Below are 12,484 nucleotides of genomic sequence, written 5' to 3' on the forward strand. Positions count from 1 at the left end.
AAAAAAAAAAAAGAATTAGCCAGGTGCAGTGGCTCATGCCTGTAATCCCAACACTTTAGAAGGCTGAGGCAGGTGGATCACCTGAGGTCAGGAGTTTGAGACCACACTGACCAACATGGTGAAACTGCATCTCTACTAAAAATGCAAAGATTAGCTCTAGTGGTGGTGTGCCTCTGTAATCCCAGCTACTCGGAGGCTAAGGTGGGAGAATTGCTTGAACCTGGGAGGCAGAGGCTGCAGTGAGCTGAGATCGTGCCCCTGCCCTCCAGCCTAGGTGACAGAGCAAGACCCTGTCTTAAAAAAAAAAAAGGGAAAAAATGAGGATGCTTCCTGAAAAATGTTTTCTAGGTTTTGTTTTTTTTTTTTCCAGTTTTTTTGGCTGCAAGTTTATTCACTGCAAAATAATCCTCTCCAATTTTACTGAAGTGGCTGATCACATGCAGGACCAACTCCGCCTCTAAACCGGAATTGGGTTGCTGACCCAGCCCCAGTCTCGCCTTTCTTGTCGGCATGGGGAGGGAGCACAGCACTCCGTCTGCAGGTATCTCTGTCGGCTTCCCCTCTTGTAAGTCTTGCAGGTCACTCACCCTCCAGAACTTTAGGCTGAGGCCTGCCAGTCTCTGGACAGCTGTGGCGTAGGGTGACAGGCACAGTCTCCAGGGGCAGATGAAGGTCATCACAGAGATACTGGATACCCTCACTGGTAAGGTACCAGTAGAACTGTCTTCAGGCCAACTGTGCCTTCACGTAGCCTTGGGACTTGAGAGACTGCATGGCCTTCATGACATGAAGGTGGGGCACCTTCTTGTCTGCCAGCTGTGGGTGTTTAGGCTCATGGATGTCTGTCTTGGCCACCACGACTCCCTCCTTAAAAAGGAGCTCATAAATGGCAATCCGGTTCTTCCTAGGCATAAACATCCTGGTGGCTGTAGGGTCCGGGGCCAGTTTTTGTTTTTTTTAGAGAACAGGGTCTTGCTATATTGCCCAGGCAGGTCTCGAACTCCTGGGCTCAAGCTGTTCTCCCGCCTCTGCCTCCCTAAGAGCTGGGATTACAGGTGTGAGCCACAGCGCCCAGCAGTTCTGTTTTTTTTTTAAGAGACGAGGTCTTGCTATGTTTTCTGTCTGGTCAAGCGATCCTCTCACCTTGGACTCCCAGAGAGCTAAGATGACAGGTGTGAGCCAGCCATGCCTGGAAGTCAGTCAATCAACCTGGCTCAGGCTCAGGGTCTTCTCATGATCAGCCAACCAACTAGATTTCTAGGGTTCTAATCCTGGTTCTATCACCTGGAATTTTTTGCTTGTTGAAGTTACTCTAAACACAAGAGCATGCATGCATTGTAAGTACACAGCTCCATGAGTTTTCACCAGTTAAATATATCTATGTAGCTAGCACCCAGATTTAGAAGAGTCAAACGTTACCAGCACCCCACAAGCCTTACAGTTGCCTTGTTACTTTGTATTTTTATGAATCCTTTAAAAATTCCCTAGCTGGAGTGTGCTGTCTGCCACCTGACTGTTTCTCAATTAGGGGTGGTTTTGTCCCCCAGGAAACATGTGGCAATATCTGGAGACATTTTTAATAGTCACAACCAGAGAGAAGACCACTAGCATCTAGTGGGTAGGGGCCAGGGATGCTGCTAAGTATCCTACAATGCACAGGACAGCCCCACAACAAGGAATTATCCAGACTGAAATGTCAGTCTTGCTGACTTTGAGAAATCCTGCCCAGTGAGATGGTAGAGTAATGAGAAAGGAGGAGCCTAGATCCCTGAATGACTGCATGGAACAGCATTGCCCACCAGCCTGGACCAGCCGCCCTGCATCTTCTCCGTCAGCCTCTGGTCTCCCCTGTCAGCCCGTAGCCTCCCGGGCCCATTGCTCTGAGCTGGAGGGACAGGCTGTGCTTCTACTTGGGGCTGTCTCCTCTCAGGTTGTGTACCAGCCGCAGGAGGCGGAGCCGACCACGTCCAAGTCGGAGAAGCTGGACCCGCGGCCTTTCCTGAGGGTGCTGGAGTCCATTGACCACAAGTACCCGCCTGAGGAGCGGGGTGACCTCCTCGTCTTCCTCAGCGGCATGGCGGAGATCAGCGCCGTGCTGGAGGCCGCCCAGACCTATGCCAGCCACACCCAGCGCTGGGTGGTGCTGCCGCTGCACAGTGCCCTGTCTGTGGCCGACCAGGACAAGGTATGGCAGGAAGCCCGAGTGGGAGGGTGGGGGTCTGCATGAATTGGGGCAGCTGCACACAGGACTCGCGTCCCTCCACAAATGCAGGTCTTGTGGAGGGGGCTGCACCTGTGCAGAGTCACAGACATCCAGTGGCAGAGCCAGGCTGCAAACCCAGGTAGTTTGGCCTGGGAGCCCATGTTGTCAACCAGAGGTCAGCAAACTTTGTGTAAAGGGTCGGAGTAGAGTTGGTCAGCCCTGTGGGCATGGGCTCTGTCTGTCACAGCTGCTCCGCCCCACTGTTGCAGCATGGAAACAGCCCGAAACCGAGCGGTGAGGCTGTGTCTTGCTCTGTGGTCCAGGCTGGAGTGCAGTGGCATGATCGGAGCTCTCTGCAGCCTTGACTTGGGCTCAAGCAATCCTCTTTCCTTAATCCTTCAAGTAGCAGCTATAGGTGTACGTCACTACACTCTGTTAATTTTTATTTTTTTTTGAGATGAAGTCTCCGTCTGCTGCCCAGATTTGAGTGCAGTGCCGTGATCACAGCACACCACAACCTCCACCTCCTGGTTCAAGTGATTCTACTGCCTCAGCTTCCCAAGTAGCTGGGACTACAGGCACCCACCCCCACGTCTGGCTAATCCTTTATATGTTCGGTAGAGACGGGGTTTCGCCATGTTGCACAGGCTGGTCTCGAACTCCTGACCTCAAATGATCTGCTTGATGGTCTCCTAAAGTGCTGGGATTACAGGTGTGAGCCACTGCGCCTGGCTTCCATTAATTTTTTTTTTAAATTTTAGTAACAAAGAGTTCTCACTATGTTGCCTAGTTTCAAACTCCTGAGCTCAAGTGATCCTCCCACCTTGGCCCCTTAGCCGGGGGACTGCTGGTTTGTGCTTCAGCAGATCCCTCTGGCTGCCGTGTGAGTCTAGAGGCCAGAGATATGAGGGGAAGCGGAGTGAGGACAGGCCTGGACCAGGGCGGGGGCTGGGCCACGGGAGGAGGGAAGGACTTCCAGAAATGTTCAAGGTGGCCTGGTGTGGTGGCTCATGTCTGTAACCCCAGCTACTTGAGGGGCTGATGCAGGTGGATCACAAGAACTCGGGAGGTCAAGGCTACAGTGAGCTGTGATCACACACTGCACTCCAACCTAGGCAACAGATTGAGACCCTGTCTCAAAAAAAGAAAAAAAGTTCAAGATTTTCAGGTAGGGAGCCGGGAATGGTGGCTCACACCTATAATCCCAGCACTTTGGGAGGCCAAAGGAGGGTGGATCACCTGAGGTCAGGAGTTCAAGACCAGCCTGGCCAATATGGTGAAGTCCTGTCTCTATTAAAAATACAAAAATTAGCCGGGCATGGTGGCAGGCACCTGTAATCCCAGCTGCTTAGGAGGCTGAGGCAGTAGAATTGCTTGAACCTGGGAAGTGGAGGTTGCATTCAGCCAAGATCGTGCCACTATACTCCAGCCTAGGCGACGGAGCAAGACTCTGAGGCTGGCGGGGGCCCCGGATGGCCCAGGTGATGGGGTGGATGGTGAACCGTATCCAAGAGGGAGGTCTCTGGAGGAGGAAAGGGTTCCAGGGAAGCTGCCGACATGGGGATGGGCGGGAAATTGGACACACAGGTCAGTCAGGGCTGAGTGAGTTCTGGCCACCGCCTCCTCCCTTTCCCCCAGGTGTTTGATGTGGCACCCCCTGGAGTCCGAAAATGCATCCTCTCCACCAACATCGCTGAGACCTCAGTCACCATTGACGGGATCCGCTTTGTAGTAGATTCTGGTAAGGACCACCACGAGCCCCTACCCACCACCCCCAAGGACTTAGAGAGGAACGTGGGGTCCGGAGGTGTGCGAGTGTGGCTCGAAGCAGGATGTACAGTTGACTTCCCCATATCAAAAATGCTTGGGACCAGAAGCGTCTGGAATTTTGGATTTTTTGGAATTTGGAGTATTTGTATCTATCTAATTATCTGACCATGTCAAATCCAAAAACCTAAAATCCTCCAGTGAGCATTTCATTGGAGGCTCACGTTAGCGCTGAAAAGATTTCAGGTTTTGGAGCATTTCCGGAATTGGGGTGCTGGAAGATGGCGTGTGGGGCCAGGCAGCAGTGGCAACATCTTTCTCACACCTCCCAAGCCTGCTTCTGCCCGGGGCCTTTGCATCAATGTCCCCCATCAGAGAGGCCCACCCTGTCCATGATCTAAGAGATAGACCCCTCCTCCTTCTCCATCCACTGTTGCTTCTCATATGAGGCGGACTGACATTCTATTTTTTTTTTTTTTTTTTTTTTTGAGACAGAGTCTGGCTCTGTCACCCAGGCTGGAGTGTAGTGGTGCCATCTCAGCTCATTGCAACCTCTGCCTCCCGGGTTCTGGTGATTCTCCTGCCTCAGCCTCCCAAGTAGCTGGGATTACAGATGAGCGCCACCATGCCTGGCTAGTTTTTGTATTTTTAGTAGAGATGGGGTTTTGTTATGTTGGCCAGCTGGCCTTGAACTCCTGACCTTAAGTGATCCCCCTGCCTCAGCCTCCCAAAGTGCCGGGATGACAGCTGTGAGCCACCGCGCCCAGCCTGGCATTCTGTTTTATAGGTGCTGCTCTGTTTGCTCACTTTCTGTCTTCCTGACTGGAAGGTTCGCTGGGAAGTCAGCATAGGATAGTGTTTGGAGATGCTGCAGCCTGCCTGGCCAGACTCAGTGCCGGCTGCGTGGATGGGCTCATGTGACTCACACTTCCTGCATCGGTTTGCTCATCTGTAAAATGGCAGTGACAGACCCTTCCTCAGGTTATGAGGATTAAATCACTTAACACACTTAGGTGTCTTAGACAGTGCCTGGCACAGAGCCGTCACTTAGTACGTGTTAGCAGCTACCTGGTTGTATCAACTCTGGGATGCCATGGGTAGTAAAATGGTTCATAATTTCATGTGCTATTAAGACATTTTAGACCGGCTGCAGTGGCTCACGCCTGTAGCCCAGCTCTTTGGGAGGCCAAGGTGGGTGGATCACTTGAGGTCAAGAGTTCGAGACCAGCCTGGGCAACGTGGCGAAACTCCATCTCTATGAACAATATAAAAATTAGCCAGGCGTGGTGGTGCATTCTTGTAGTCTCAGCTGCTCAGAAGGCTGAAGCGGGAGAATCACCTAAGCCCAGGAAGTTGAGGCTGCAGTGAGCTGTGATTGTGCCACTGTACTCAAGCCTGGACAACAGAGTAAGACCTTGTTTCAAAAAAAAAAAAAAAAAAAGAAACTAAAAAGAATAGGTCAGGCACGGTGGCTCATGCCTGTAATCCCAGCACTTTGGGATCACTGAAGTCAGGAGTAAAGACTAGCCTGGCCAACGCAGTGAAACCTCATCTCTACTAAAAATACAAAAATGAACTGGGTGTAGTGGCGAGTTCCTGTAATCTCAGTCGCAGCTACTTGGGAGGCTGTGGCTGGAGAATCGCTTGAACCTGGGATGTGGAGTGAGCTGAGATCGCGTCATTGCCACTCCAACCTGGGCAACAAGAGTGAAACTCTGTCTCAAAAAAAAAAAAAAAAAGAAAGAAAAGAGAATGTGGCTGGGCATGGTGGCTCACGCCTGTAATCCCAGCACTTTGGGAGGCCAAGGTGGGTGGATCACAAGGTCAAGAGATCGAGACCATCCTGGCCAACATGGTGAAATCCCATCTCTACTAAAATATAAAAATTAGCTGGGTATGATAGTTCACGCCTGTAGTTCCAGCTACTCAGAAGGCTGAGGCAGGAGAATTGCTTGAACCTGGGAAGTGAAAGTTGCAGTGAGCCGAGATCGCGTCATTGCACTCCAGCCTGGCACCTGGTGACAGAGCAAGACTGTCTCGGGAAAAAAAAAGAAAATGTGAAGAAAGGTTGGTGTGACACTGGAGGAAATAAGGTGCTCTGTTCAGTCCTGTGAGACTAGGGCCTTTGTTCAGCTCATTGCTGTTCCCTATGCCTAGTGCAGCACCTGGTGAATAGTAGGTGCTTAATAAGTGTTTATTGGATAAGTGAACCTCTGAAGAAGCAAAGACTTGGGAAAATAAATGAAAAGACAAGACGTGTGAGTGAGAGGCCCGGTGCAGTGGCCGGTAATCCCAGCACTTTGGGAGGCCGGGACAGGCAGATTGCTTGAGCTCAGGAGTTTGAGGTCAGGTTTGGAAATCCCGTCTCTTCAAAAAATTAGCCAGATGTGGTGGCATGCACCTTTACTCCCAGCTACTCAGGAGGCTAAGTGGGGAGGATCGCTTGAGCCTGGGAGGTTGAGGCTGCAGTAAGATGTGATTGAGTCTGGGAGACAGTCAGACCCTATCTCAAAAAAAAAAAAAAAAAAAATGTGTAAGAAATGAAAGAATAAATGGACAGAATGTCACAGTTGGGCCCAGAATAACCCCTGGTTAGCATTAACAGAAGACAGGAGTGAGGAGGGTGTCAGCGCGCAGCTGGAGTATGGCCGGCCGCATGCAGACTTCCTTCCTTCATTGCTGTCACCCAGGGAAGGTGAAGGAGATGAGCTACGACCCGCAGGCCCATCTGCAGCGGCTGCAGGAGTTCTGGATCAGCCAGGCCAGCGCAGAGCAGCGGAAAGGCCGGGCGGGCCGCACGGGCCCCGGAGTCTGCTTCCGCCTCTATGCCGAATCGGACTATGACGCCTTCGCCCCCTACCCTGTCCCGGAAATTCGGAGGGTGGCCCTGGACTCGTTGGTGCTGCAGGTGAGGCACAGGCAGAAAGGGGACTATATCCTGAACGCTGGCACAGGGAGGAACCCAGGAGGCCTGTTTTATTTTATATTGAGCTAGGATCTCGCTTTGTCACGGAGGCTGGAGTGCAGTGCTGTGATCACAGCCCAGTGCAGCCTCCATCTTACAGGCTTACATGACCCTCCCACTGCCACCTCCCAAGTAGCTGGGACCACAGGGCCACACCACTACACCTGGCTGTTTTTTTATTTTTAGTGGAGATCAGGTTTTGCTATGTTGCCCAGGCTGGTTTCAAACTCCTGAGCTCAAGCGATCTCCCCATCTTGGCCTTCCCAAGTACTGGGATTATGAGCCATGGTGCCCGGGCAGCCAAGAGGCATTTACATAGGACCAATTCTAGAGTTTCAGGACCAGGAAGGATAGGGCTAGCCAAGCCACTGAGGGGAACTCATCCCTTCCAAATCCAAACCCACGTTGAAGGGAGAATTGTTCCTTAAAGCCACAGCGTCAGCTGGGCGAGGTGGCTCACACCTCTAACCCCAGCACTTTGGTGGGCCAAGGCAGGTAGATAATTTGAGGTCACGAGTTTGAGAACAGTTTGACAAATATGGTGAAACGAGTTTCTACTAAAAATACAAAAAATTAGCCAGGTGTGGTGTCGTGTGCCTGTAATCCCAGCTTCTCGGGAGGCTGAGGCAGGAGAATTGCTTGAACCCGGGAGGCGGAGGTTACAGTGAACCAAGATCATGCCTCTGCCCTCCAGCCTGGGCAACAGAGCAAGACTCTGTCCCAAGATAAAAGTAAAAAATAAAAATAAAACCTTTATATTAGAAGCTCTAATTTAAAGAGGCAGAGGGCAGGGCATAGGTTTTTTTTTTTTTTTTTTTTTTAAATAGAGATGGGGTGTCACCATGTTGGCCTGGCTGGTCTCGAACTCCTGACCTCAGGTGATCCATTTCAGCCTCCCAAAGTGCTGGGATTACAGGCCTGAGCCACCGCACCTGGCCAAGGGCACGGTTTTTTTAAGTCCTCTATTGCCTCAGCACTCCAGCCTGGACAAGACTCCATTTCAAAGCAAAACAAAACAAAACAAATTCCACAGGGTCAAAGGAAGAACCAGTGACTCAATCAGAATGCTTTCAACTGTAACAGGAAACCCAGCAGGAAAGGGCTTTTAAAACCAGGGTTTCTCAATATGTTTTATGTCACTGTTTGTATCTTATTTGTTAATTTAGCAAAGGTTAGATTGCCAAGACAGTTACGGTCTTGAAATGGCCAACAGCAGAATGGTAGTTTACAGGTTGGCAGGCAGTTTTTTTTATCCACGGACCCAGGCTCCTTCCTTCTTGTGGCTCCATCACCCCTGCCCCCGAGGGCTTTTCCTGCCTCTCCATCCAGCCACCCAAAGGGTCAAGGGTGTGGGAAATGAGTACAGAAGTTTTTGCAGGATGGGCCTGCAAGGGACATACCCTCCTTGCCCTCACCGCGCCTGGTCAGTCCTCAGTCCCATGGCCATGCCCAACTGTGAGGGAGGCTGGGAAGTGTAGTCCTTGTGCTTGGGAATGAGAGAAAAAGGAAAGTGGGGAGTGGTTGATGGTGTGTACCATAGACTCCGTGTGGGTGTAGCACAAACCAGTGCCCTTCTGGCAGGAGGCGCACACTATTTTCTATTCCGTTCAATTTTGTCTGTTTAAAAAAAATGCCAGTGCTGCCAGGCACAGTGGGTGGCTCGTGCTTATCATCCCCGCACTTTGGGAGGCTGAGGCGGGAGGATTGCTTGAGGCCAGGAGGTCGAGGCCAGCCTGGGCAGCATGGCGAGGCCCTGACTACAAAAAATTTAAAAATTTGTCAGGTGTGGCGGTACACACCTGTGGTCCCATGCAGGAGGCTGAGGCAGGAGGATTGCTTGAGCCCAGGAAGTCGAGGCTGCAGTGAGCCTTGATTGTACCATTGCACTCCAGCCTGGGTGATAGAGCAGACCCTGTCTCACACACACACACATCCATGGGGTACGTAATCTTAACCTAATTTTTGGACCAGGAGAAGGATGCACAGAGAGAAAATAATTTGCCCCAGGTCACACAGCTGGCAAGTGTAAGAGTCAGGGCTCCATCTGAGGCCACTAGGCGTCAGAGCCAGCTTCGTGAGTGTCACAGGCTCCAGTCACTGTGGGCATCACCTCCTTCTCCTTTAGTATCTGGAGGCAGAAGCAAGGAACTGTCCTTCTCTATGGGTCTAATTTTTAAGGCCACGGGAGTATTTTCTTTCTTTTTTTTTGAGATGGAGTCTTGCTCTGTCACCCAGGCTCGAGTGCAGTAGTGCAGTCTCGGCCCACTGCACCCTCTGCCTCCTGGGTTCAAGCGATTATCCCGTCTCAGCCTCCTGAGTAGCTGGGACTACAGGTACCTGCCACCATACCCAGCTAATTTTTGTATTTTTAATAGAGATGGGGTTTGACTGTATTGGCCATGATGGTCTCGAACTCCTGACCTTGTGATCTGCCTTCCTCGGCCTCCCATAGTGCTGGGATTACAGGTGTGAGCCACCTCATCCAGCCGGCCATGGGAACATTTTCCAGAGGCCTCTGGCCAGTCTCTCATCATCTCGTGTCAGCAGAACTGGGTCATGTGTGTCCATCCTATGACCGGCAATTGTCCAAGGATGTGGCATTGCCTGAGTTGATCAGAGCAGTCTCAGCCCCAGCCGCATACTAGAAATACCTGGAGGACTTAAAAAAAAACCATGCCCTGCCCTCCTTCTCTTTAAATTGGAGCTTCTAATGTAAAGGTTTTATTTTATTTTTTATTTTTATCTTGGGACAGAGTCTTGCTGTTGCCCAGACTGGAGGGCAGTGACATGATCTTGGTTCACTGCAACCTCCGCCTCCCGGGCTCAAGTGATTCTCCTGCCTCAGCCTCCCAAATAGCTGGGACCACAGGCATGTGCCCCCAGGCCCGGTTACTTTTTGTATTTTTAGTATAGACAGGGTTTCACCATGTTGGCCAGGCTGGTCTCGAACTCCTGACCTCAGGTGATCTGCCTGCCTCAGCCTCCCAAAGTGCTGGGATTACAGGCGTGAGCCACTGCGCCCCAGCCTATAAACGTTTGTAATTGAGTATTGGGTGAACTCCTAGACAGCATCAAGGCTTGGTCAGCAGGGAGGAAGGAGCAATTGCTGCTTGTCAGGTGGATGTCAGAACTGCTGCTGCCTTTGGATCAAGGCCAAGGACAGGCTCTCTCAGCCTCCTTCTCACTCTCTAGCCTTCACATGAGCTGCCTTGCCACCCTCTCCTTCCACTCGCCAGAGAAGTGCTGTTTGCTTACGTATGCCACGCTGGGCCCTGGGGTGGACGTATGCTTTCACTTTACTCTCCCAGCACCTGCTGCCTGCCTGGGCCTCTCCATTAATTGGGGTTCTTTTGGTTGCAAGTGAGAGAAACACAACTGAAATACTGTAGGTAGAAAGGGGGGTTTTTCCATTTTGTGCATTTGTGAGGCGGCATGTCTGACCAAGGAACAATCCAGGGATTTCTCCATTTGCTGTAGATGGGCCCATTTCCAAGTAACGGACAGAGTCAAAGGCCACAGCAGTTCTGGGTTAATAAGATAGGCTTCCGTCTCGGCCACAGCCAGAGAGGATGCTGGGAGTGCTGGCTCCAGTTTTGTGTCTTGGTGGATTCTGATTGGTCCAGCTCAGGTCATGTGACCTTCCTCCATGTTCAGGGTCTAGGGGAAGATGTGCTAGGCAGACAGACACAGAGACAGCAGTCCTCCTTGCCTGCCTCTGTACAATGCATCTTGACATTGGGAATTTTATTTTTGAGATGGAAACTCACTCTGTCACCCAGGCTGGTGTGCGGTGGTGCGATCGTGGCTCACTGCAGCCTCTGCCCTCTGGGTTCAAGCAGTTCTCGACTCATCCTCCTGAATAGTTGAGATTACAGGCGTGTGCCACCACACCTGGCTAATTATTGTATTTTTAGTAGAGACAGGGTTTTACCATGTTGGCCAGGCTGGTCTTGAACTTCTCACCTCAAGTGATCCACCTGCCTCGGCCTGCCAAAGTGCTGGGATTATAGGTGTGAGCCACCGTGCCCTGCTGACACTAGGAAATTATTTTTTGAGATGGAGTTTCACTCTTACTGCCCAGGCTGGAGTGCAGTGGCATGATCTCAGCTCACTGCAACCTCCACCACTCAGGTTCAAGTGATTCTCCTGCCTCAGCTTCTCGAGCAGCTGGGATTACAGGCGCACGTCACCATGCCCATCTAATTTTTGTACTTTTAGTAGAGGCAGGGTTCCACCATGTTGACTAGGCTGGTCTTGATCTGCTGACCTTGTGATTCACCTGCCTTAAAGTAATCCAAAGTGCTGGGATTACAGGCATGAGCCACCTTGCCCGGCCAACCCTGGGGATTTTAAAATGTCATGAGTTTGTGATCCCTGAGTCCCCGTATGCTGCACAGTAGCTCATGTGTTTCCCAATCTTGGGGGTTTTGCTTATTCCAGATGAAGAGCATGAGCATGGGGGATCCCCGAACCTTCCCCTTCATTGAGCCCCCACCACCAGCGAGCCTGGAAACCGCCATCCTCTACCTCCGGGACCAGGGAGCCCTGGACAGCTCAGAGGCCCTCACGCCCATCGGGTCCCTGCTGGCCCAGCTGCCTGTGGATGTCGTGATTGGTGAGTACCCACCCGCTTTGTGATCACGCAGGGCACAGCTCACTCTTTGAGTAACCTGGGAGGAAGTCTGTTTGTTCCCTGGGTCCAGTTACTTTATTCACTAGTGCTCTGGGCCAGGCACTGTTCTAGGTGCTGGGCATATAGCAGTGGACAGAATGGACACAAATCTCTGGCCTCAGGGAGCTGACAGTTTGGTGAAGACCAGCAATAAATTAGAACAAAAAAGGAAAAGGCAGAGTAGATCAGATGGTGCTTAGTGTTCTGGAGAGAAGAAACAATGGGGTGGGGAGTGGGGAGTGCTGGATGTCGGGTAGGGGAACTGGGGAGTTGCAGTTTATAATACAGGCCTCAAGGCAGACCCCACGGGGGAGGTAACATCTGTGCAGAGAAATGGAGATGAGGGGTAGGAGCCATGTAAACACTAGAACATGCTTGTCAGCGGAAGTAGAGAAATATGGCTGACACAGTGGCCCATGTGTATAATCCCAGCACTTTGAGAGGCTGAGCACTTTGAGAGGGTGAGGCAGGTGGATTGCTAAAGCCCAGGAGCTTGAAAACAGCCTGGATAACATGGCAAAAGCCTGGTTTCTCAAAAAAAAAAAAAAAAAGAAAATAGAATGTGAGCCCTGTATGTAATTTAAAGCTTTCCAGTAACTACATTGAAAAAAGCAAAAAGAGGCTGGGCGCTATAATCCCAGGAATTTGGGAGACCAAGGCAGTTGGATCATGAAGTCAGGAGTTCGAGACCATCCTGAGTAACATAGTGAAACCCTGTCGCTGCAAAAAAACAAAAATTAGCCAGGTGTGGTAGCATGCACCTGTAATCCCAGCCACTTGAGAGGCTGAGATGTTGAACCTGGGAGGCAGAGGTTGCAGTGAGCCAAGACCGTGCCATTGCACTCCAGCCTGGGCAACAGAGCAAGACTCCATGTCA

At 51.3% G+C, this 12,484-nt stretch overlaps 1 protein-coding gene and 1 pseudogene across 3 annotated transcripts in view; one reads left to right on the forward strand and one right to left on the reverse strand.

Moving 5' to 3' along the window:
* Positions 1–12,484, forward strand: part of DHX34 (DExH-box helicase 34) — a 46,317-nt gene that overhangs the window by 17,080 nt on the left and 16,753 nt on the right. For all 3 annotated transcript variants that reach the window (XM_017500412.2, XM_017500410.2, XM_037728448.1), the window contains exons 4-7: positions 1,931–2,185; positions 3,842–3,944; positions 6,661–6,878; positions 11,376–11,550. In XM_017500412.2, the coding sequence (XP_017355901.1) occupies positions 1,931–2,185; positions 3,842–3,944; positions 6,661–6,878; positions 11,376–11,550 (751 nt within the window). The remainder of the gene's footprint in view (positions 1–1,930; positions 2,186–3,841; positions 3,945–6,660; positions 6,879–11,375; positions 11,551–12,484) is intronic.
* LOC108283848 lies at positions 418–963 on the reverse strand (annotated as a pseudogene).

Source organism: Cebus imitator, unplaced genomic scaffold (genome assembly GCF_001604975.1).
Source record: "Cebus imitator isolate Cc_AM_T3 unplaced genomic scaffold, Cebus_imitator-1.0 Scaffold266, whole genome shotgun sequence".
Classification (NCBI taxonomy): domain Eukaryota; kingdom Metazoa; phylum Chordata; class Mammalia; order Primates; family Cebidae; genus Cebus; species Cebus imitator.